Source organism: Dreissena polymorpha, chromosome 3, assembly GCF_020536995.1.
Source record: "Dreissena polymorpha isolate Duluth1 chromosome 3, UMN_Dpol_1.0, whole genome shotgun sequence".
In the NCBI taxonomy this organism is placed as follows: domain Eukaryota; kingdom Metazoa; phylum Mollusca; class Bivalvia; order Myida; family Dreissenidae; genus Dreissena; species Dreissena polymorpha.
In genome coordinates, this window is record NC_068357.1 from 133,507,707 (window position 1) to 133,531,786 (window position 24,080).

Consider the following 24,080-nt stretch of genomic DNA (forward strand, 5'->3'; position numbering starts at 1 on the left):
ACGCTGTTTGCCAATGCCTTTTTTTCTAGACGCTAGGCATAAATGGGTTAATACATTTGCATGTATTCATATTCATATTTCGAATCAGTATATAGTCTAACACTTAGTTATTATAATGAGTTAATTGGTTTATATGTTCAATAAATCATCGCTGATTTTCAATTTAATTCAAATAAACTTCCACAGGCATGGATAATGAACTCAATAACAATGCAAGCAAGCGTAATGTATCTTATTTTACCACAAATATAAGGTGCGGGGAGCCATACCATTTACATTTTCAAAGGTAGATTAAATGTTTAAGGCTCTAAAAGATGCATGGAATGCAAACACGTGCAGGCGTCAAGCACTCATTTCATTTTCAAAACATCTGTTCACGAAGATATTTGTTTGTTGTTTTTTTACTTTGATATATAAAGGTGTATATGTTGAAACATAAGCTGATAATATGTTTTCGCAAATTTCTATTATGTTTTAGTTGAATGCGCCATGCCTAATATGAATAGACGTTATCTATATCTTTATCTATATATTGTTTGTAAAAAGTCCCGGATTGTCAATATTATCTAGTTGGTTGTGCTTCCGGGTTATGATTAAATGTTTGTATTTATGCGAAACTCTCCAATTCATATTGAATATCAGACGACCATACTTACGTAAATGAAATATTCGCGCAGCTTAGAAAAACTGCTTTTATTCCGTCAAACACATCAACGTGTTTTAGTTCGTTAACAAGATAAGTAGTTATGAACCTTTGAGTGATGTCTAGAAAATTACTGGCATAATCGCTTTTAAGAAACCGCCATCGAATCAAAACATTCATCCACACGTTGCTCCGAGGCATGTGCTTATTTGTTTATAGAACGTTTAAATAAACATTAAGAGTATGTTCAGTCCATCAAAAAGACCTCTTTACAGTTTTCCTTAAAAAACACCGATTGCTGCCGTACATTGTCGCAATCAATTACGGTAATGAAAACATCTACACTTATCTGTACTTCATATTACTCATGTTTCCTTCGCTAATAAAAAGTATTTCACGGAAATCGAATTGGCACACAGTTGGAACTATCTATTCCGACGATATGGTATTGCGTCATACCTTCAAAACATCTACACATCAACATTGTTAAATTATTGCATGCTGTTTGCCTTTAGGACGAGTGTTATACCATTGTTTTGCGAACAAGTTATATAAACGGATAGTTTCTTTCGGTCCTGCTTTCAATGGCAAACTTACAAACACATATATCAACAACAGTTTTTATTGATAACATTTTGATCTATATCTAGCTAGATTATTTGATATTTATACTTTAAAATGTATACATAAACACCACATATTTTACCAATAAAGATAGAACGCGTTTTCCCACATCTGATGAGAATATATACACAAACTTAAAATATGTAATATGAAATAATTTCATGTCCTTAAAATGATAACCAACTTAGATAAAATATTTGTTCAAATTATACAATTGAACCAACTGTAATGCATATAAAGATGACTTAAAAAAATATAATATGGCATCCACCAGCGATTATCTCTCTGTGTGAATGATTGAAGATTTCAAATGATTGAAATATAAATATAAACATATATGATTTATGATTATTCAAATATGAAAGTCAAGATTGAATTAATAAACAAATGAGATTAAAATTTTCTTACGGGAGATTCTGGAAGATAAGCACCGGTTGATATTCAACATAAAATTTCCGATTACGTATGAACGCAATAAAACATTTTTACACAATAATTACGTGTTGTACTAAAAGCGTTTAATGGGGATGATATTCTCTTGGCATGATAAGGCTATCAGTTTCTTTCTTGTTAGTCCGAAACAGTCTATTAAGACAAATTTTGCCTCAGAAAATGTTTGCACTTGTAATGCAAATTAAATCAATTATTTACCAATCGCAAGCTACATGTGTGTTACAATGCATTTACGAACCTATTCACATAGAAATATTTGCCAGGATTAAAACATATTTTACGACAAAATAATTATATGGTCAAAGCTATATACTACAACAAAAATTGCAAACAAATTATGACACAAAGGGCGTTCTTGGTGGCCTAACGGGATACAAATCCTAATTGCACTTCGATTATCCCATTTATGCCTAGCGTCTAGAAAAAAGGCCTTGGCAAACAGCGTAGACCCAGATGAGACACCGCATGATGCGGCGTCTCATCTGGGTCTGCGCTGTTTGCTTAAAGGAATTTCTGTAAGAAATATTCTAAATATAGAAATAAATATACTAGACATCCCTAATTTTGGAAATAAATTGATCCAATTTTGAAGGATGGAAGAGTCCACTAGACATACATGGGTTAATGACCTTGATATGCACCATAAACACTCACAAAAGCTCACTACAACATTGTTCTTATTTCAATTCCAGATGATGGTTGTGGTCCTTTCGACATCTGTCTAGATCTGTCTTTGGGAAATTCTGAATGGGTCTGCAAAGAATAATAATCATATGCTGTGATTTAATATCACCAAGAGGATGCTTAACCATGTGAATATTTTTCAAATGGTTATATCAGTATAATACATCAGTGATAAATGACATTTATAACTAAATATAATTAAATTTACAAACAAAGACATTAATCTGTTTGTTTTTTAGTTGATTTTCATGCTACCAACTCTTCATTAAACCCCTTTTTTTCAGTTTGACACACGGGTACTTTCTTTCATATATCTGTATGTAGCCAATACAACTATTATGTACACTTGAAGGACATTACGCATATTATTTTCTTCACATATGGTTAATATTAGATAGAGTGTTAAAGTTTAAGACAATACACGTATAAAGTAATAAATATAAATATCGGACATTTAACAATGCGCCAAGACACTACGAGAATGATTTGAGTACATTGAGTCGCGTTCTGAGAAAACTGGGCATAATGCATGTGCGTAAAGTGTCGTCCCAGATTAGCATGTGCAGTCCGCACAGGGTAATCAGGGACGACACTTTCCACCTAAACTTGATTTTCGGTAAGGAGGGACTTCCTTGAAACTTAAAATACCATAAAAGCGGAAAGTGTGGTCCCTGATTAGGCTGTGCACAGGATAATCTGGGATGACTCTTTACGCATATGCATTAAGCCCAGTTTTCTCAGAACGCGCAAATTACAAGATTACATACGTCGGAGTAAAGTTGTCTGTAAATCTCGCTGGGTCTTGTCGACACCTGTGGTCTTTGAATAGAGTACTGCAATACAGATGAAAAAACAATAACAATTACGTCATATCACGCAGAGAATGCTTTACAACATCAACCGCCTCCATCTGGCACAATATTATATGCGCATAATGATATTTTAGATGATTGATGATTGAAAGTGTAGCTGTACTAACACATGATGTATATGTATTTTATCATTTAAATTGATATATTAAGAAATAGTGTGTAACATTAATCGTGTTATTTATAAAGGGTTTATTTTACGAGTGCGTGCAAGCAGATAAACTTAGTAGTGTTCATGTGAAAAAGAATTCCTGACACAATATATATTAATATAATATATATATATATATATATATATTCCTTTTTTTTTCAAGTTTAACATGAAAACGAAAAACGTTCAATTACTAGTAAACATAACCTGTTAGTTGCACTTCTCGGAATATATGTTGTATTACCAAACTACCACATAGTAATTAACATCACCACACTTAAACTAAAAATATCAAAAATATACAATTGGAAAATCAATTCGTACACAACTAGCAAACACGCTGCCAAGAACGCAGTCGTACCGCTATAACGCTACCAGGCTTTCTGTCCCATCAAATAAATGTTGTTGTGGGTATTCGATTGAAGTGGTTCCGCCCTAATGTGAAGTATTATAAAACACACGTTGTATCTTCGTTTTACTGCTCTCATAGTAGATTTGGCATGATATGTCATCACTAGGAACACATGCTAGGAGCAATATTGTTATCGGATGTCGTAAAGTGTTTATATGAACTACATCAAAACAACGACAGCCAACGCCAGAGCCATAATATCGACTGTTGCGTCTATCGCTACTGCTACCGTAACTACTACTTAAACAACAACAACAAAAACTACTACTACTTCTACTACTACTACTACTACTACTACTACTTCTACTACTACTACTACTACTACTACTACTACTACTTCTACTACTACTACTACTACTACTACTACTACTACTACTACTACTACTACTACTACTACTACTACTACTACTACTACTACTACTACTACTATTACTACTACTACCACCACCACTACTACTACCACCACTACTACTACCACTACTACTACCACTACTACTACCACCACTACTACTACCACTACTACTACCACTACTACTACTACTACTACTTCTACTACTACTACTACTACTACTACTACTACTACTACTACTACTACTACTACTACTACTACTACTACTACTACTACTACTACTACTACTACTACTACTACTACTACTACTACTACTACTACTACTACTACTACTACTACTACTACTTCTACTACTACTACTACTACTACAACTTGCAACATCTTACATCAGCTGCGGGATCTATGCGCATAAATGACGGCGTGTTGTAGAAGTCATCTTCGTCCGGTGAGGGGAGGTACATTCCTTGGCGCAAACGCCCACTTCCGCTAAATACAGGCTCAAATGCCTATGCAGAAACACGTATTATGACGTAAGGTATGTTCTAACAGATTATCAAAATTGGGAAAAATATTGCACAGCTTTATTGGTTTTAAAATTTTAAATGTTTGTTTTCAGCTAACTAATACATTAATTAAAATATAAGTTTTACTAGTCAATTCAAATTAGTTATTTCATTGTGTTGTAGGGATCCCAAAACTTAACTTATTCAAGCGAGTAATCATCAATAAATAGTTTTTGATCGTCAATAAATAATCTGTAATTTTAATACAACAACGTTTCTTAATTCTGTATTAAACTTGTGATGCGTTACCATGTTGACATGACCCGGTGTACGGTGGTAACGCCCGTATGTCGACCCTGTTTTGCCGGGATGGGATCGGAAACTGAGATCCTTTAGTGTCGCTATACGGCCTGTCGGTGGCTCATCCCATCTAGATACACCATAATCACTGAAGAGAAATTGAGAGATTTAGGTTGTGGAAGACGATTTTCATCTTTTATATCTAGTTTGTTTCATTTCATATTTAAGTAAGTTACATATTGTTATATGATCTAAAGGACAATATGCCAATTAAAGGGATCTTTTCACGGTTTGGTAAATTGACAGAATTGAAAAAAGTTGTTTCAGATTCGCAAATTTTCGGTTTAGTTATGATATTTGTGAGGAAACAGTATTACTGAACATTTGTCATGGACTAATATAGCCATTATATGCATCTTTTGACGATTTAAAAACCTAAAAATTATCAAGCGTTGCAACGCGAAACGATTGAATAATTTGGAGAGTTCTGTTGTTATCGTTTAAATTTGTGAAACTACGAAAATTGCTTATATAACGTATAAAATTCCCATCTTATGTATGCTTGGCAGGATAGGTCAGTTGGCTTATGCGTTTTTACTTCAGGATTCCGGGGGTCATTGGTTCGAGCCCTGCTGCGGGTTACTTTTTTCGTTTTTATTTTATTTTTATTTTTTTTGCAGGAGCTTTTAAAATTTAATGTTTACATATATCAATATAAAGCATTTAATGACAAACTTCAAAACAAGCCAAAATCTGCGAAAAGGCCCCTTTAAAGCATATGTGGGCAACGATGTATATGGTTGTGGTGATTGACTCTCGAATATATTAAGATGTTAAAAAACTACCTGATGTTGTGTTTATTCTTGTTTCTATAATTGCGGATGCACACACATATGATGATGATCAGCAGGACGAACACCACGCCACCGCCTATCCCCAATGACATGGTGAGCACATACTTCTGGGTTGCTGTCATCTCGTCGCAGCGTGACCCGTGATACACGTGGTATGATGTCTGATCGCACCTTTTTTCAACAATAGTAAAACAGAGCATATACTACATTTTCTTTTTATTTTATTTTATGAACGTAAATATCGAAACCATGATCGGTTTTAACCAGAGAAGGTATTATTTACCAAAGTAACAATACAGACTAAATGCCTGATTTTGGTCTAATACACATAGGAAAGTATGTTTAGAAATATAGCATTACATCAGTATTTTTCTATGAGCAACAAACGTCTATCATCGGCAGCGAAACTCCCATGCCATATGAATTTACAGAAATATAAATTGTATACATGATTACATAGTTTGTGTATGTTCTTTATAATTAATATAATGTTTACAATCATTTGGACATCACAAACGTCAACAAAAATATAAATTAGAAACAAAGTTACACACGATGACATTTGTCTCACAATAATAAGAACACGTACTTTATAATTCACTGAAAGCAACACAAATCCTAACTATTCTAATTGTCTTATGCTGACAATATAAAGAACACATATTTCAAAAGTGTTCTGTTTTATTGTTTAAACGCTATCAAGAGTAGGAACTCTAATTTATCTTTTGATTACACTGTAATTGATAACACACTTCTTAGTCATAACTGTATAATTCACTGAAAGCAACACAAATCCTAAATATTCTAATTGTCTTATGCTCACAATATTTTAAAGAACATATATTTCAAAAGTGTTCTGTCTTATTGTTCAAACGCTGTCAAGAGTATGAACTCGAATTTATCTTTTGATTACACTGTAATAGAAAACATACTTCTTACTCATAACCAAAGTGTACATGACTACATTAATGGCATAAATATTTTTTTTATAAAATTCTTACTTGCAAGCCAGTACGTCGTTTCCAAAGTCATAGAAGCAGGTCCCATGGTTGCCACAATAGTCAATTGACTGAGTTGTGACGCATTTGTGCACACAAGAGCCCCGTGACACGTCACCGTTAAGGCATGTTAATTCATAGTCTGGCCGGCATGCGCCTGTGATAAGGCTGCATTGGTCTTTGAGGGCCATTACTCTCGCTGAAAGTGAGATCACTCATAATTATATAACTATGCACTATTAAAATGCGTAGCTTGTTTGTTGTTTAAAGAATGTTTCATAGCTTTTCCTAATATTCATTTACACATGGTCACAGTTTTATTCAATTATTGACCTTACTAATATATGTTTAATTGTTAGTTAAAGGGGCCTTTTTACGTTTTGGTAAATTGACTTAATTAAAAAAATGTTCAAGTTTCACAAATTTTCGTTTTAGACATGATATTTGTGAGGAAACAGTAATACTCAACATTTACAATTCTCTAAAATAGCCATTATGTGCATCTTTTGACGATTTAAAAACCTGAAAATTATAAAGCGTTGCAACGCGAAACGATTGAATAAGAAAGAGAGTTCTGTTGTTGTCGTTATATTTTTTGAAGCTATAAGGACTGCTTATATAAAGTATTAAATACATCCTCATGGTTTGAGATTGGTTGATCGAGTGGTCTATGTGGTAGATTTTTACTCCAGGACACCAGGGGTCAGTGGTTCGAGCCCTCTCGAGGGTGACATTTTTTCTCTTTTAAATTGTATTCTTGATTTTTTACTGGAGCTTTTAGATCTAATGTTAACATTTATCAATACAATGCATTTAATGACACACTTCAATACATGCCAAAATATGTGAAAAGGCCCCTTTAAATAGCCAAAAATATTTTTTTAACTGTGTTAACCGTAAAGCGTATAGAAAACATAAAGTGTGAACAGCAATTAAATAAGTTTAATAATATGCTGAATATTTTGTTCAACGCATGATTTGAGCACACGAACGCACAAACTACCAAGTAGGTTAACGTTAAAGACAAAATATGTAGTTGTGAACAACCTCTTATATCTTTAACATTTTGTTGCAGATCCAGTGTTTTCACTTCCCCACGTGTTGTTGAGATGTTTCGAATCGACCGTACGTTATCGTCAATTTGTTGAAGAACCGTCGTGATGTTTTTATTTGCAATCATCACTGCACTTTGATTAAATCTCGCCTCAATGTGGCATTTTATGCTTCCTTCACTAAAACATCACCCATACTATTAACATCTATAAACATAATCATGCTTAGAAAGTATGATGAATATGTATATATATTGTTTTATTAATTTGGCACAAAAATTACTGAACATCTAACAAATATTAGATTACAAATATTAGGCGCAAAATATTAACACTTTTTCCCAAAAGGAATATCATCTTTGAATCATAACGCGATCAATACCGTGTTATTGTGTATTCTTCGATTTGAGTTGCGTTCTGGTGTACATATGTATATTTATTTATATTGGAAACGCATATACTATAAAGAACATTATAATAATGTAGGTGTATATCTAATAGACGTGCATTAATTGATTCAACGACATGTCAACAAAAAGTATGCATGATGTAGACCGCTTAAGCGCGTTAATTTACATGTCAGACGGCGTATCGCATTTTCTTTATCTATTAGATTCGAAATTCCAAAATAATGCACGAATTTGCGGTGACAGTAACCATGTTCCGAAGGCATCACTTAAGTAAGCAAATATAATATTTTCACAACACAATGCGAGCGTCAAAAGACAAGTGATAACACAAGCATCTTAAAAATGTGTAATGTCGTATTATGATCTCCACACAATCATAACGCGATATTGCTTTTAAAACATATAAGTACACTATTTCATATCTTATCTACCATATGCACTGTAAACACAACTAATAAATAAATATTAATATTTTAGATTATACATGAGTATTTTATATTTGTTCATTATATCTATTGTTGTTTTACGAGGGCAATAAATCAACAATAAGCTCTTTTACACAATTGTTTAAAAAAATGATGCTATGTTTACTATACATGTTCATTTTGACGATCATAAGTTTTATTTCTATGGTAGCGGATTTCTAAAATAACACTATTGTAAACATAAATGCCAAAACATTACAAATGCACAAACGCAGTTGTAACAAATGAAGTTTAGGTCCCAATTACATGTTAAGAAATATCTTCAAGACATAATTTGTTATGTAGCTCGTAAAATATCTTATGGTAGTATGAATTGTGAAACATTTAAATGTCGTTGAAATAATCCAACTCCCAGATATTGACCCTCCGGGTCGCTGGTATGGGAATTGCAACTGTTAACTGCATGTTTAATGTTAACTATTCCGCCTGGAATCCACTTAAATAGGTACAACGAGCGACATAACTTATTTCTGGCATTTATAAACACAACAGATCATAAATATATCCAATGAGCGCAAACTAAAACAACTTATTTGATGTTGTGTGCTCGCAGAGTAATGATATTAACCCAAGGTTCAAACACGTCAACGGTTCACGAAAATGTGTACGTGTTTGAAATGAAAAATAGAGAGTATTCCAAATTTGAAAATATGCTAATTTATACGTCGACTATCTCCGAAATCCTTGGCAAGTTAGATCTCGTGTTTAATTTACCAGTCATGCTACATAAACTTTCTCCGGAACCTCCATAAGATTGATTTATTCGTCAATTCAAAACTTCGACTTTCGATTTGATTCGGATTTTTATTAACTTATAGTTTTTAGTATGTATCAACACACAAAAAACACGCACGTTAATGTCGATGGTAACATGTATTTGTTTTTATGACGATGTATTAGGTTCATTGTATTCGATTTTATAGACAAACTTGCGACTTTTTTCCATAGACTTAGGTTTATCAGGAATAACTTCGAGTTGTTCGTATGTAACATATAAAAGCTCAAAGCATCCAAGGAGAACTAGTTTTAAATGGTATGTGTAATTAGAACACAAATGGTACAACGATCAATCAAAGAGTTAAGCTCAGGTTAGTTTAGTCAATTTGTTACACATTGTGTTTATACTACTATTGCTGATTTCTGCCAAAACGCTTTTGTAAATAAATGAACATACATTAGCAAAACACAAACATAGTCTAACTAGCGTAATTAAGGACAAACTGGCAAGTACAAAAATATATTGATGAAAAAATGTTGTTGTTTTTTAAACAGTAACATATATTCAGTTAGTATGTTTTTTTTTCAACGTTTTAATGCATCCGTTTTAGTACACAAACGATGCAACTAAAAGTCAACTTATAATATCCACTCAGTTTAGACAATAAACAAAACAGGTATGTGCGTTTGTGACTGCGTTTGTACGTGTGTGTGAATTTAAACCATATTAGCTTCGCACATCTCTTTATTTCTGAAAGGAACTAATTGTCTCATTACCTTATCGCAAACAAAATTAGCGTTATTACGCATAATTAATTACTACTCACAATTGTTAGTAAACTATATACGAAAATACTTATACACATTTACCTGTCTTTGCTGCTAAAATTTTTCAATAAGATATACGTCAGATGTTTCAATCATGCAATATCACAACGTATGCCATATAAAATGCTTTGAAACCATCTGGGACTAAGTGACATACGTTTCTGTGTGGTTATATTTATCATTAAATAATGAAAAAAATGAAACCTATTTATCAATAAACATGATAAAATAAATAATAATGTCAAGAAAATGAAAATATTACGAGTACACGTTACCAATAAACGAAACGTGTTGTATACAATGCTTATAGTATGGTACTGAGCACTGGCCCATACATTATGTAAACACCTTTTGGTCTGTAATCATTTAACATACTTCACAGTTTTTAATGATAGAATGCAATTTACAATCTTAAATGATCAGCTCTAAATTTAATTTGGTTATGCATATTCAAACCTAATGTGTATACGTGCAATATAATTTAATAAATATCAAAATCATAACCGTAAAGAATCAGACGTACCTAAAGCTGAGTGTAAAGCTGTAACCTGGTGTGTTATTGAACATGTTCGTGTTCAACTGAAATGTAAATAACAATAAATATAGTATTAAAACATCGGCATTGACCTAAGGCACGATGGCTATTAAATTCCAATATGAAACCAATTAATACATAACAAGTTGCGCACCGTAACATCTATTATGAATAAGATATACGACAAGTATCGCAGTGAACGGATTAGAGTTGATAATAGAAACAAAACCATATGGCAACATTAACATAAAGTAACCTTGGTGCGAAGATCCTCCAAGAAACTCTCATCCTTTTCAATTAAAGGGTCATATTTTGCGTTTATTACAAGAACAAATTCCACCACATATACTGCAAATCCTACAAATAGAAAACAGTCAAATGTTTCAATGGAATATATCAGTTCAAAAGCCACAATACTAACTTCTGGGTGAAGAACAGCATGTTATTAGTTGTAAGATTACATGATTATTTACTATATGCAACGTACACAAACAATTCAGCAGATTTTTAATGTAATTTCAAGTATTCAAAATTACAGTGAATAATGCACGAATCGTCATTTAGATACCGAAAACACTTATATATTTATGCATAATAAATCACAAACAAATAAAAGAAAGATGTAATTGAGACAAAAACCTAAAGAATATTATAAAACTTTTACCATTGCCATGAATAGAACATACCTAAATCCGGACGCAACACCGGATATTGAGTAAAAGGAGGATTCGTATTTTCAATTGTAGTTTGTTCGTCGGTGACGTAAGAGGTCATCGACGGAGTTTGAAATGTAATGACTGATGGCGCGCTGACTAACGGGGTCGTCGTGTTACCGATATACATAAAAGGACTAGTCGAAGTAAGAGACAGGTTGATCGATGGATTGCTGCTCGCGTGTGTACTACTTGCTGAAGTCATCATGGTACTGATGCCTAAAGATGTACCAGACACAGTAGGAGACGTGTTGACTGATGGTGAGCTACTTTCAGAAGACATCATGGTACCGATGTCTGGAGACGTACCAGCCATTGTTGGAGACGTGTTGACCGATGGTGTGCTGCTTTCAGTAGTGATCATGGTACTGATGTCTGGAGATGTACTAGACACAGTTGGCGACGTGTTGACTGATGTTGTGCTGCTTTCAGTAGTCATCATGGTACTGATGTCTGGAGATGTACTAGACCCAGTTGGAGACGTGTTGACTGATGGTGCGCTTCTTTCAGTAGTCATCATGGTACTGATGTCTGGAGATGTACTAGACAATATTGGAGACGTGTTGACTGATGGTGTGCTGCTTTCAGTAGTCATCATAGTACTGATGTCTATAGATGTACTAGACAATATCGTAGACGTGTTGACTGATGGTGTGCTGCTTTCAGTGGTCATCATGGTATTGATGTATGTAGATGTACTAGACACAGTTGGAGACGTGTTGACTGATAGTGTGCTTCTTTCAGAAGTCATCGTGGTTCTGATGTATGGAGATGTACTAGACAATGTTGGAGATGTGTTGACTGATGGAGTCCTGCTTTCAGCAGTCATCATGGTATTGATGTCACGGGATGTACTAGACACAGTTGGAGACGTGGTGACTGATGATGTGCTGCTTTCAGTAGTAATCATAGTACTGATGTCTGGAGATGTACTAGACACAGTTGGAGACGTGTTGACTGATGGTGAGCTGCTTTCAATAGTCATCAAGGTACTGCTGACCTGAGATGTACTGGACAATGTTTGAGACGTGTTGACTGATGGTGTGCTGCTTTCAGTGGTCGTCATGGTACTGATGTCTGGTGATGTACTAGACACAGTTGGAGATGTATTGATTGATAGTGTGCTGCTTTCAGTAGTCATCGTGGTACTGATGTCTGGAGATGCACTAGGCAATGTTGGAGACGTGTTGACTGATGGTGTGCTGTTTTCAGAAGTCATCATGGTACTAATGTCTGGAGATGTACTAGACATTGCTTGAGACGTGTTGACTGATGGAGTGCTGCTTTCAGCAGTCATCATGGTGCTGATTTCTGGAGATGTACTAGACACAGTTGGAGACGTGTTGACTGGTGGTGTGCTGTTTTCAGAAGTCATCATGGTACTGATATCCGGAGATGTACTAGACACAGTTGGAGATGTGTTGACTGATTGAGTGCTGCTTTCAGCAGTCATCATGGTATTGATGTATGGAGATGTACTAGACACAGTTGGAGACGTGATGACTGATGATGTGCTGCTTTCAGTAGTAATCATGGTAATGATGTCTGGAGATGTACTAGACACAGTTGGAGACGTGTTGACTAATGGTGAGCTGCTTTCAATAGTCATCATGGTACTGATATCTTGAGATGTACTGGACAATGTTGGAGACGTGTTGACTGATGGTGTGCTGCTTTCAGTGGTCGTCATGGTACTGATGTCTGGAGATGTACTAGACACAGTTGGAGATGTGTTGACTGATAGTGTGCTGCTTTCAGTAGTCATCATGGTACTGATGTCTGGAGATGTACTAGGCAATGATGGAGACGTGTTGACTGGTGGTGTGCTGTTTTCAGAAGTCATCATGGTACTGATGTCTGGAGATGTACTAGACACAGTTGGAGACGTGTTGACAAATGGTGTGCTGCTTTCTGTAGTCATCATGGTACTGATTTCTGGAGATGTACTAGACACAGTTGGAGACGTGTTGACTGGTGGTGTGCTGTTTTCAGAAGTCATCATGGTACTTATATCCGGAGATGTACTAGACACAGTTGGAGACATGTTGACTGATGGTGTGCTGCTTTCAGTAGACATCATGGTACTGATGTCTGAAGATATACTGGACACAGTTGGAGACGTGTTGACTGATGGTGTGCTGCTTTCAGTAGTCATCATGGTTCTGATGTCTGGAGATGTACTAGACAATTTTACAGTCGCGTTGACTGATGGTGTACTGCTTTCAGTGGTCGTCATGGTACTGATATCTGGAGATGTACTAGAAAATGTTGGAGACGTGTTGACTGATAGTTTGTTGCTTTCAGTAGTCATCATGGTACTGATGCCTGGAGATGTACTAGACAATGTTTGAGACGTGTTGACTGATGGTGTGCTGCTTTCAGTAGTAATCATGGTACTGATGTGTGGAGATGTACTAGAAACAGTTGGAGACATGTTGGCAGATGGTGATCTGTATTCAGTAGTCATCATGGTACTGATGTCTGGAGATGTACTAGACCCAGTTGGAGACGTGTTGACTGATGGTGTGCTGCTTTCAGTAGTCATCATGGTAATGATGTCTGGAGATGTACTAGACAATGTTGGAGACATGTTGAATGATGGTGTGCTGTTTTCAGTGGTCGTCATGGTACTGATGTCTGGAGATGTACTAGTCAATTTTGGAGACGTATTGATTGATGGTGTGCTGCTTTCAGTAGTCATCATAGTACTGATGTCTGGAGATGTACTAGACAATGTTGTAGATGTGTTGACTGATGGAGTGCTGCTTTCAGTAGTTATCATGGTAATGATGTCTTGAGATGTACTAGACACAGTTGTATACTTGTTGACTGATGGTGAGCTGCTTTCAATAGTCATTATGGTACTGATGTCACGGGATGTACTAAACCATGTCGGAGACGAGTTGACTGATTGTGTGCTGCTTTCAGTGGTCGTCATGGTACTGATGTCTGGAGATGTACTAGACACATTTGGAGATGTGTTGACTGATGGTGTGCTGCTTTCAGTAGTCATCATGGTACTGATGTCTGGAGATGTACTAGACAATGTTGGTGACGTGTTGACTGATGATGTGCTGCTTTCAGTGGTCGTCATGGTACTGATATCTGGAGATGTACTAGGCACAGTTGGAGATATGTTGACTGATGGTGAGCTGTTTTCAGTAGTCATCATGGTACTGATGTCTCGATATATACTAGACAAAATTGGTAACGTGTTGACTGATGGTGTGCTGCTTTCAGTAGTCATCATGGTACTGATGTCTGGAGATGTACTAGACACAGTTGGAGACGTGTTAACTGATGGTGTGCTGTTTTCGTTGGTCGTCATGGTACTGATGTCTGGAGATACACTAGACACAGTTGGAGATGTGTTAACTGATGGTGTGCTGTTTTCAGTGGTTGTCATGGTATTGATGTCTGGAGATGTAGTAGACACAGTTTGCGACGTGTTGACTGATGTTGTGCTGCTTTCAGTAGTCATCATGGTACTGATGTCTGGAGATGTACTAGACCCAGTAGGAGACGTGTTGACTGATGGTGCGCTGCTTTCAGTAGTCATCATGGTACTGATGTCTGGAGATGTACTAGACAATATTGGAGACGTGTTGACTGATTGTGTGCTGCTTTTAGTGGTCATCATGGTATTGATGTCTGTTGATGTACTAGACAATATTGGAGACGTGTTGACTGATGGTGTGCTTCTTTCAGAAGTCATCGTGGTACTGATGTATGGAGATGTACTAGACAATGTTGGAGATGTGTTGACTGATGGAGTGCTGCTTTCAGCAGTCAACATGGTATTGATGTATGGTGATGTACTAGACACAGTTGGAGACGTGATGACTGATGATGTGCTGCTTTCAGTAGTAATCATAGTACTGATGTCTGGAGATGTACTAGACACAGTTGGAGACGTGCTGACTGATGGTGAGCTGCTTTCAATAGCCATCATGGTACTGATGACTTGAGATGTACTGGACAATGTTGGAGACGTGTTGACTGATGGTGTGCTGCTTTCAGTGGTCGTCATGGTACTGATTTCTGGAAATGTACTAGACACAGTTGGAGATGTATGGACTGATAGTGTGCTGCTTTCAGTAGTCATCATGGTACTGATGTCTGGAGATGCACTAGGCAATGTTGGAGACGTGTTGACTGATGGTGTGCTGTTTTCAGAAGTCATCATGGTACTGATGTCTGGAGATGTACTAGACATTGTTTGAGACGTGTTGACTGATGGTGTGCTGCTTTCTGTAGTCATCATGGTACTGATTTTATGAGATGTACTAGACACAGTTGGAGACGTGTTGACTGGTGGTGTGCTGTTTTCAGAAGTCAACATGGTACTGATATCCGGAGATGTACTAGACACAGTTGGAGATGTGTTGACTGATGGAGTGCTGCTTTCAGTAGTCATCATGGTACTGATGTCTGGAGATGTACTAAACAATTTTGCAGTCGCGTTGACTGATGGTGTGCTGCTTTCAGTGGTCGTCATGGTACTGATATCTGGGGATGTACTAGAAAATGTTGGGGACGTGTTGACTGATAGTGTGTTGCTTTCAGTAGTCATCATGGTACTGATGCCTGGAGATGAACTAGACAATGTTTGAGACGTGTTGACTGATGGTGAGCTACTTTCAGAAGTCATCATGGTACCGATGTCTGGAGATGTACCAGCCATTGTTGGAGACGTGTTGACCGATGGTGTGCTGCTTTCAGTAGTGATCATGGTACTGATGTCTGGAGATGTACTAGACACAGTTGGAGACGTGTTGACTGATGGTGAGCTGCTTTCAGTAGTCATCATGGTATTGATGTCTGGAGATGTACTAGACACAGTTGGCGACGTGTTGACTGATGTTGTGCTGCTTTCAGTAGTCATCATGGTACTGATGTCTGGAGGTGTACTAGACCCAGTTGGAAACGTGTTGACTGATGGTGCGCTGCTTTCAGTAGTCATCATGGTACTGATGTCTGGAGATGTACTTGACAATACTGGAGACGTGTTGACTGATGGTGTGCTGCTTTCAGTAGTCATCATGGTACTGATGTCTATAGATTTACTAGACAATATTGGAGACGTGTTGACTGATGGTGTGCTGCTTTCAGTGGTCATCATGGTATTGATGTATGTAGATGTACTAGACACAGTTGGAGACGTGTTGACTGATGGTGTGCTTCTTTCAGAAGTTATCTTGGCACTGATGTATGGAGATGTACTAGACAATGTTGGAGATGTGTTGACTGATGGAGTCCTGCTTTTAGCAGTCCTCATGGTATTGATGTATGGTGATGAACTAGACACAGTTGGAGACGTGATGACTGATAATGTGCTGCTTTCAGTAGTAATCATGGTACTGATGTCTGGAGATGTACTAGACACAGTTGGAGACGTGTTGACTGATGGTGAGCTGCTTTCCATAGTCATCATGGTACTGATGACTTGAGATGTACTGGACAATGTTTGAGACGTGTTGACTGATGGTGTGCAGCTTTCAGTGGTCGTCATGGTACTGATGTCTGGATATGTACTAGACACAGTCGGAGATGTATTGACTGATAGTGTGCTGCTTTCAGTAGTCATCATGGTACTAATGTCTGGAGATGCACTAGGCATTGTTGGAGACGTGTTGACTAATGGTGTGCTGTTTTCAGGAGTCATCATGGTACTAATGTCTGGAGATGTACTAGACATTGTTTGAGACGTGTTGACTGATGGAGTGCTGCTTTCAGTAGTCATCATGGTACTGATTTCTGGAGATGTACTAGACACAGTTGGAGACGTGTTGACTGGTGGTGTGCTGTTTTCAGAAGTCATCATGGTACTGATATCCGGAGATGTACTAGACACAGTTGGAGATGTGTTGACTGATGGAGTGCTGCTTTCAGCAGTCATCATGGTTTTGATGTATGGAGATATACTGGACAATGTTGGAGACGTGTTGACTGATGGTGTGCTGCTTTCTGTGGTCGTCATGGTACTGATGTCTGGAGATGTACTAGACACAGTTGGAGATGTATTGACTGATAGTGAGCTGCTTTCAGTAGTCATCATGGTAACGATGTCTGGAGATGCACTAGGCAATGTTGGAGACGTGTTGACTGATGGTGTGCTGTTTTCAGAAGTCATCATGGTACTGATGTCTGGAGATGTACTATACATTGTTTGAGACGTGTTGACAAATGGTGTGCTGCTTTCAGTAGTCATCATGGTACTGATTTTTGGAGATGTACTTGACACAGTTGGAGACGTGTTGACTGGTGGTGTGCTGTTTTCAGAAGCCATCATGGTACTGATATCCGGAGATGTACTAGACACAGTTGGAGATGTGTTCACTGATGGAGTGCTGCTTTCAGTAGTCATCATGGTACTGATGTCTGGAGATGTACTAGACAATTTTGCAGTCGCGTTGACTGATGGTGTGCTGCTTTCAGTGGTCGTTATGATACTGATATCTGGGGATGAACTAGAAAATGTTGGAGACGTGTTTACTGATGTTGTGCTGCTTTCAGTAGTCATCATGGTACTGATGTCTGGAGATGTACTAGACCCAGTTGGAGAAGTGTTGACTGATGGTGCGCTGCTTTCAGTTGTCATCATGGTACTGATGTCTGGAGATGTACCAGACAATATTGGAGACGTGTTGACTGATGGTGTGCTGCTTTCAGTAGTCATCATGGTACTGATGTCTATAGATGTACTAGACAATATTGGAGACTTGTTGACTAATGGTGTGCTGCTTTCAGTGGTCATCATGGTATTGATGTATGTAGATGTACTAGACACAGTTGGAGACGTGTTGACTGATGGTGTGCTTCTTTCAGAAGTCATCGTGGTACTGATGTATGAAGATGTACTAGACCATGTTGGAGAGGTGTTCACTGATGGAGTCCTGCTTTTAGCAGTCATCATGGTATTGATGTATGGTGATGTACTAGACACAGTTGGAGACGTGATGACTGATAATGTGCTGCTTTCAGTAGTAATCATGGTACTGATGTCTGGAGATGTACTAGACACAGTTGGAGACGTGTTGACTGATGGTGAGCTGCTTTCCATAGTCATCATGGTACTGATGACTTGAGATGTACTGGACAATGTTGGAGACGTGTTGACTGATGGTGTGCTGCTTTCAGTGGTCGTCATGGTACTGATGTCTGGAGATGTACTAGACACAGTTAGAGTTGTATTGACTGATAGTGTGCTGCTTTCAGTAGTCATCATGGTACTAATGTCTGGAGATGCACTAGGCAATGTTGGAGACGTGTTGACTGATGGTGTGCTGTTTTCAGGAGTCATCATGGTACTTATGTCTGGAGATGTACTAGACATTGTTTGAGACGTGTTGACTGATGGAGTGCTGCTTTCAGTAGTCAAAATGGTACTGATTTCTGGAGATGTACTAGACACAGTTGGAGACGTGTTGACTGGTGGTGTGCTGTTTTCAAAAGTCATCATGGTACTAATATCCGGAGATGTACTAGACACAGTTGGAGATGTGTTGATTGATGGAGTGCTGCTTTCAGCAGTCATCATGGTATTGATGTATAGAGATGTACTGGACAATGTTGGAGACGTGTTGACTGATGGTGTGCTGCTTTCAGTGGTCGTCATGGTACTGATGTCTGGAGATGTACTAGACACAGTTGGAGATGTATTGACTGATAGTGTGCTGCTTTCAGTAGTCATCATGGTACTGATGTCTGGAGATGCACTAGGCAATGTTGGAGACGTGTTGACTGATGGTGTGCTGTTTTCAGAAGTCATCATGGTACTGATGTCTGGAGATGTACTAGACATTGTTTGAGACGTGTTGACTGATGGTGTGCTGCTTTCAGTAGTCATCATGGTACTGATTTCTGGAGATGTACTAGACACAGTTGGAGACGTGTTGACTGGTGGTGTGCTGTTTTCAGAAGTCATCATGGTACTGATATCCGGAGATGTACTAGACACAGTTGGAGATGTGTTGACTGATGGAATGCTGCTTTCAGTAGTCATCATGGTACTGATGTCTGGAGATGTACTAGACAATTTTGCAGTCGCGTTGACTGATGGTGTGCTGCTTTCAGTGGTCGTCATGGTACTGATATCTGGGGATGTACTAGAAAATGTTGAAGACGTGTTGACTGATAGTGTGTTGCTTTCAGTAGTCATCATGGTACTGATGCCTAGAGATGTACTAGACAATGTTTGAGACGTGTTGACTGATGGTGAGCTACTTTCAGAAGTCATAATGGTACCGAAGTCTGGAGATGTACCAGCCATTGTTGGAGACGTGTTGACCGATGGTGTGCTGCTTTCAGTAATGATCATGGTACTGATGTCTGGAGATGTACTAGACACAGTTGGAGACGTGTTGACTGATGGTGAGATGCTTTCAGTAGTCATCATGGTATTGATGTCTGGAGATGTACTAGACACAGTTGGCGACGTGTTGACTGATGTTGTGCTGCTTTCAGTAGTCATCATGGTACTGATGTCTGGAGATGTACTAGACCCAGTTGGAGACGTGTTGACTGATGGTGCGCTGCTTTCAGTAGTCATCATGGTACTGATGTCTGGAGATGTACTAGACAATATTGGAGACGTGTTGACTGATGGTGTGCTGCTTTCAGTAGTCATCATGGTACTGATGTGTATAGATTTACTAGACAATATTTGAGTCGTGTTGACTGATGGTGTGCTGCTTTCAGTGGTCATCATGGTATTGGTGTATGTAGATGTACTAGACACAGTTGGAGACGTGTTGACTGATGGTGTGCTTCTTTCAGAAGTCATCATGGTACTGATGTATGGAGATGTACTAGACAATGTTGGAGATGTGTTGACTGATGGAGTCATGCTTTCAGCAGTCATCATGGTATTGATGTATGGTGATGTACTAGACACAGTTGGAGACGTGATGACAGATAATGTGCTGCTTTCAGTAGTAATCATAGTACTGATGTCTGGAGATGTACTAGACACAGTTGGAGACGTGTTGACTGATGATGAGCTGCTTTCCATAGTCATCATGGTACTGATGACTTGAGATGTACTGGTCAATGTTGGAGACGTGTTGACTGATGGTGTGCTGCTTTCAGTGGTCGTCATGGTATTGATGTCTGGAGATGTACTAGACACAGTTGGAGATGTATTGACTGATAGTGTGCTGCTTTCAGTAGTCATCATGGTACTAATGTCTGGAGATGCACTAGGCAATGTTGGAGACGTGTTGACTGATGGTGTGCTGTTTTCAGGAGTCATCATGGTACTAATGTCTGGAGATATACTAGACATTGTTTGAGACGTGTTGACTGATGGAGTGCTGCTTTCAGTAGTCATCATGGTACTGATTTCTGGAGATGTACTAGACACAGTTGGAAACGTGTTGACTGGTGGTGTGCTGTTTTCAGAAGTCATCATGGTACTGATATCCGGAGATGTACTAGACACAGTTGGAGATGTGTTGACTGATGGAGTGCTGCTTTCAGCAGTCATCATGGTTTTGATGTATGGAGATGTACTAGACACAGTTGGAGACGTGATGACTGATGATGTGCTGCTTTCAGTAGTAATCACGGTACTGATGTCTAGAGATGTACAAGACCCAGTTGGCGACGTGTTGACTGATGGTGCGCTGCTTTCAGTAGTCATCATGGTACTGATGTCTGGAGATGTACCAGACAATATTGGAGACGTGTTGACTGATGGTGTGCTGCTTTCAGTAGTCATCATGGTACTGATGTCTATAGATGTACTAGACAATATTGGAGACTTGTTGACTAATGGTGTGCTGCTTTCAGTGGTCATCATGGTATTGATGTATGTAGATGTACTAGACACAGTTGGAGACGTGTTGACTGATGGTGTGCTTCTTTCAGAAGTCATCGTGGTACTGATGTATGGAGATGTACTAGACCATGTTGGAGAGGTGTTCACTGATGGAGTCCTGCTTTTAGCAGTCATCATGGTATTGATGTATGGTGATGTACTAGACACAGTTGGAGACGTTATGACTGATAATGTGCTGCTTTCAGTAGTAATCATGGTACTGATGTCTGGAAATGTACTAGACACAGTTGGAGACGTGTTGACAGATGGTGAGCTGCTTTCCATAGTCATCATGGTACTGATGACTTGAGATGTACTGGACAATGTTGGAGACGTGTTGACTGATGGTGTGCTGCTTTCAGTGGTCGTCATGGTACTGATGTCTGGAGATGTACTAGACACAGTTGGAGATGTATTGACTGATAGTGTGCTGCTTTCAGTAGTCATCATGGTACTAATGTCTGGAGATGCACTAGGCAATGTTGTAGACGTGTTGACCGATGGTGTGCTGTTTTCAGGAGTCATCATGGTACTAATGTCTGGAGATGTACTAGACATTGTTTGAGACGTGTTGACTGATGGAGTGCTGCTTTCAGTAGTCATCATGGTACTGATTTCTGGAGATGTACTAGACACAGTTGGAGACGTGTTGACTGGTTGTGTGCTGTTATTAGAAGTCATCATGGTACTAATATCCGGAGATGTACTAGACACAGTTGGAGATGTGTTGACTGATAGAGTGCTGCTTTCAGCAGTCATCATGGTATTGATGTATAGAGATGTACTGGACAATGTTGGAGACGTGTTGACTGATGGTGTGCTGCTTTCAGTGGTCGTCATGGTACTGATGTCTGGAGATGTACTAGACACAGTTGGAGATGTATTGACTGATAGTGTGCTACTTTCAGTAGTCATCATGGTACTGATGTCTGTAGATGCACTAGGCAATGTTGGAGACGTGTTGACTGATGGTGTGCTGTTTTCAGAAGTCATCATGGTACTGATGTCTGGAGATGTACAAGACATTGTTTGAGACGTGTTGACTGATGGTGTGCTGCTTTCAGTATTCATCATGGTACTGATTTCTGGAGATGTACTAGACACTGTTGGAGTCGTGTTGATTGGTGGTGTGCTGTTTTCAGAAGTCATCATGGTACTGATATCCGGAGATGTACTAGACACAGTTGGAGATGTGTTGACTGATGGAGTGCTGCTTTCAGTAGTCATCATGGTACTGATGTCTGGAGATGTACTAGACAATTTTGCAGTCGCGTTGACTGATGGTGTGCTGCTTTCAGTGGTCGTCATGGTACTGATATCTGGGGATGTACTAGAACATGTTGGAGACGTGTTGACTGATAGTGTGTTGCTTTCAGTAGTCATCATGGTACTGATGCCTAGAGATGTACTAGACAATGTTTGAGACGTGTTGACTGATGGTGAGCTACTTTCAGATGTCATCATGGTACCGATGACTGAAGATGTACCAGCCATTGTTGGAGACGTGTTGACCGACGGTGTGCTGCTTTCAGTAATGATCATGGTACTGATGTCTGGAGATGTACTAGACACAGTTGGAGACGTGTTGACTGATGGTGAGCTGCTTTCAGTAGTCATCATGGTATTGATGTCTGGAGATGTACTAGACACAGTTGGCGACGTTTTGACTGATGCTGTGCTGCTTTCAGTAGTCATCATGGTTCTGATGTCTGGAGATGTACTAGACCCAGTTGGAGACGTGTTGACTGATGGTGCGCTGCTTTCAGTAGTCATCATGGTACTGATGTCTATAGATTTACTAGACAATATTGGAGACGTGTTGACTGATGGTGTGCTGCTTTCAGTAGTCATCATGGTATTGATGTATGTAGATGTACTAGACACAGTTGGAGACGTGTTGACTGATGGTGTGCTTCTTTCAGAAGTCATCGTGGTACTGATGTATGTAGATGTACTAGACAATGTTGGAGATGTGTTGACTAATGGAGTCCTGCTTTCAGCAGTCATCATGGTATTGATGTATGGTGATGTACTAGACACAGTTGGAGACGTGTTGACTGATGATGAGCTGCTTTCCATAGTCATAATGGTACTGATGACTTGAGATGTACTGGACAATGTTGGAGACGTGTTGACTGATGGTGTGCTGCTTTCAGTGGTCGTCATGGTACTGTTGTCTGGAGATGTACTAGACACAGTTGGAGATGTATTGACTGATAGTGTGCTGCTTTCAGTAGTCATCATGGTACTAATGTCTGGAGATGCACTAGGCAATGTTGGAGACGTGTTGACTGATGGTGTGCTGTTTTCAGGAGTCATCATGGTACTAATGTCTGGAGATGTACTAGACATTGTTTGAGACGTGTTGACTGATGGAGTGCTGCTTTCAGTAGTCATCATGGTACTAATTTCTGGAGATGTACTAGACACAGTTGGAAACGTGTTGACTGATGGTGTGCTGTTTTCAGAAGTCATCATGGTACTGATATCCGGAGATGTACTAGACACAGTTTGAGATGTGTTGACTGATGGAGTGCTGCTTTCAGCAGTCATCATGTTATTGATGTATGGAGATGTACTAGACACAGTTGGAGACGTGGTGACTGATGATGTGCTGCTTTCAGTAGTAATCATGGTACTGATGTCTGGAGATGTACTAGACACAGTTGGAGACGTGTTG

The 24,080-nt window shown here is 38.5% G+C and overlaps 3 protein-coding genes across 4 annotated transcripts; 1 reads left to right on the forward strand and 2 right to left on the reverse strand.

The window, feature by feature from the left end:
* Nucleotides 1–1,251: 1,251 nt before the first annotated feature.
* LOC127871522 (uncharacterized) lies at nucleotides 1,252–11,822 on the reverse strand. 2 transcript variants are annotated; one of them, XM_052414540.1, is made up of 10 exons: nucleotides 11,554–11,822; nucleotides 11,124–11,224; nucleotides 10,856–10,911; nucleotides 7,888–8,072; nucleotides 6,844–7,039; nucleotides 5,834–6,013; nucleotides 4,998–5,118; nucleotides 4,572–4,691; nucleotides 3,172–3,237; nucleotides 1,252–2,473 (listed from the first exon to the last, which is right to left on the reverse strand). In XM_052414540.1, the coding sequence occupies exons 1-10, from the start codon at nucleotides 11,786–11,788 to the stop codon at nucleotides 2,384–2,386; spliced, it is 1,350 nt and encodes a 449-aa protein (XP_052270500.1). In that variant the 5' UTR covers nucleotides 11,789–11,822; the 3' UTR covers nucleotides 1,252–2,383. The 2 variants fall into 2 exon arrangements, with proteins under 2 accessions (XP_052270500.1, XP_052270499.1); XM_052414539.1 differs by having other exon boundaries at nucleotides 4,998–5,136.
* A 1,990-nt stretch (nucleotides 11,823–13,812) lies between these two features.
* On the reverse strand, nucleotides 13,813–18,181 carry LOC127872604 (uncharacterized). The gene is made up of 9 exons (XM_052415930.1): nucleotides 17,974–18,181; nucleotides 17,428–17,571; nucleotides 16,648–16,947; nucleotides 15,785–16,245; nucleotides 15,694–15,710; nucleotides 15,304–15,632; nucleotides 14,854–14,997; nucleotides 14,152–14,529; nucleotides 13,813–13,838 (listed from the first exon to the last, which is right to left on the reverse strand). Exons 1-9 carry the CDS (start codon nucleotides 18,179–18,181, stop codon nucleotides 13,813–13,815), a joined length of 2,007 nt encoding a protein of 668 aa, XP_052271890.1.
* Nucleotides 18,182–19,820: 1,639 nt separating this feature from the next.
* On the forward strand, nucleotides 19,821–23,504 carry LOC127872605 (uncharacterized). Its single transcript, XM_052415931.1, has 8 exons — nucleotides 19,821–19,875; nucleotides 20,281–20,460; nucleotides 20,671–20,811; nucleotides 20,983–21,201; nucleotides 21,373–21,552; nucleotides 22,075–22,215; nucleotides 22,855–22,917; nucleotides 23,272–23,504. Exons 1-8 carry the CDS (start codon nucleotides 19,821–19,823, stop codon nucleotides 23,502–23,504), a joined length of 1,212 nt encoding a protein of 403 aa, XP_052271891.1.
* Nucleotides 23,505–24,080: the final 576 nt, after the last annotated feature.

Coding starts and splice junctions, on each gene's coding strand:
- LOC127872604 (XM_052415930.1), bottom strand. CDS start 18,181: ATGACAACTGAAAGCAGCGCACCATCAGTCAACACTTCTCCAACTGGG. Junction 17,572..17,973: donor CGCGACTGCAAAATTGTCTA/GTACATCTCCAG, acceptor GTACATCTCCAG/ACATCAGTACCATGACGACC. Junction 16,948..17,427: donor CACATCTCCAACTGTGTCTA/GTACATCTCCGG, acceptor GTACATCTCCAG/ACATCAGTACCATGATTACT.
- LOC127871522 (XM_052414539.1), bottom strand. CDS start 11,788: ATGATGACTTCAGCAAGTAGTACACACGCGAGCAGCAATCCATCGATC. Junction 7,040..7,887: donor AAATGTTAAAGATATAAGAG/GTTGTTCACAAC, acceptor TCTCACTTTCAG/CGAGAGTAATGGCCCTCAAA. Junction 2,474..3,171: donor ACAGACAACTTTACTCCGAC/GTATGTAATCTT, acceptor TATTCTTTGCAG/ACCCATTCAGAATTTCCCAA.
- LOC127872605 (XM_052415931.1), top strand. CDS start 19,821: ATGGTACCGAAGTCTGGAGATGTACCAGCCATTGTTGGAGACGTGTTG. Junction 20,812..20,982: donor TGGAGACGTGTTGACTGATG/GTGTGCTGTTTT, acceptor TGCTGTTTTCAG/AAGTCATCATGGTACTGATA. Junction 22,918..23,271: donor TGGAGACGTGTTGACCGACG/GTGTGCTGCTTT, acceptor TGATGTATGTAG/ATGTACTAGACACAGTTGGA.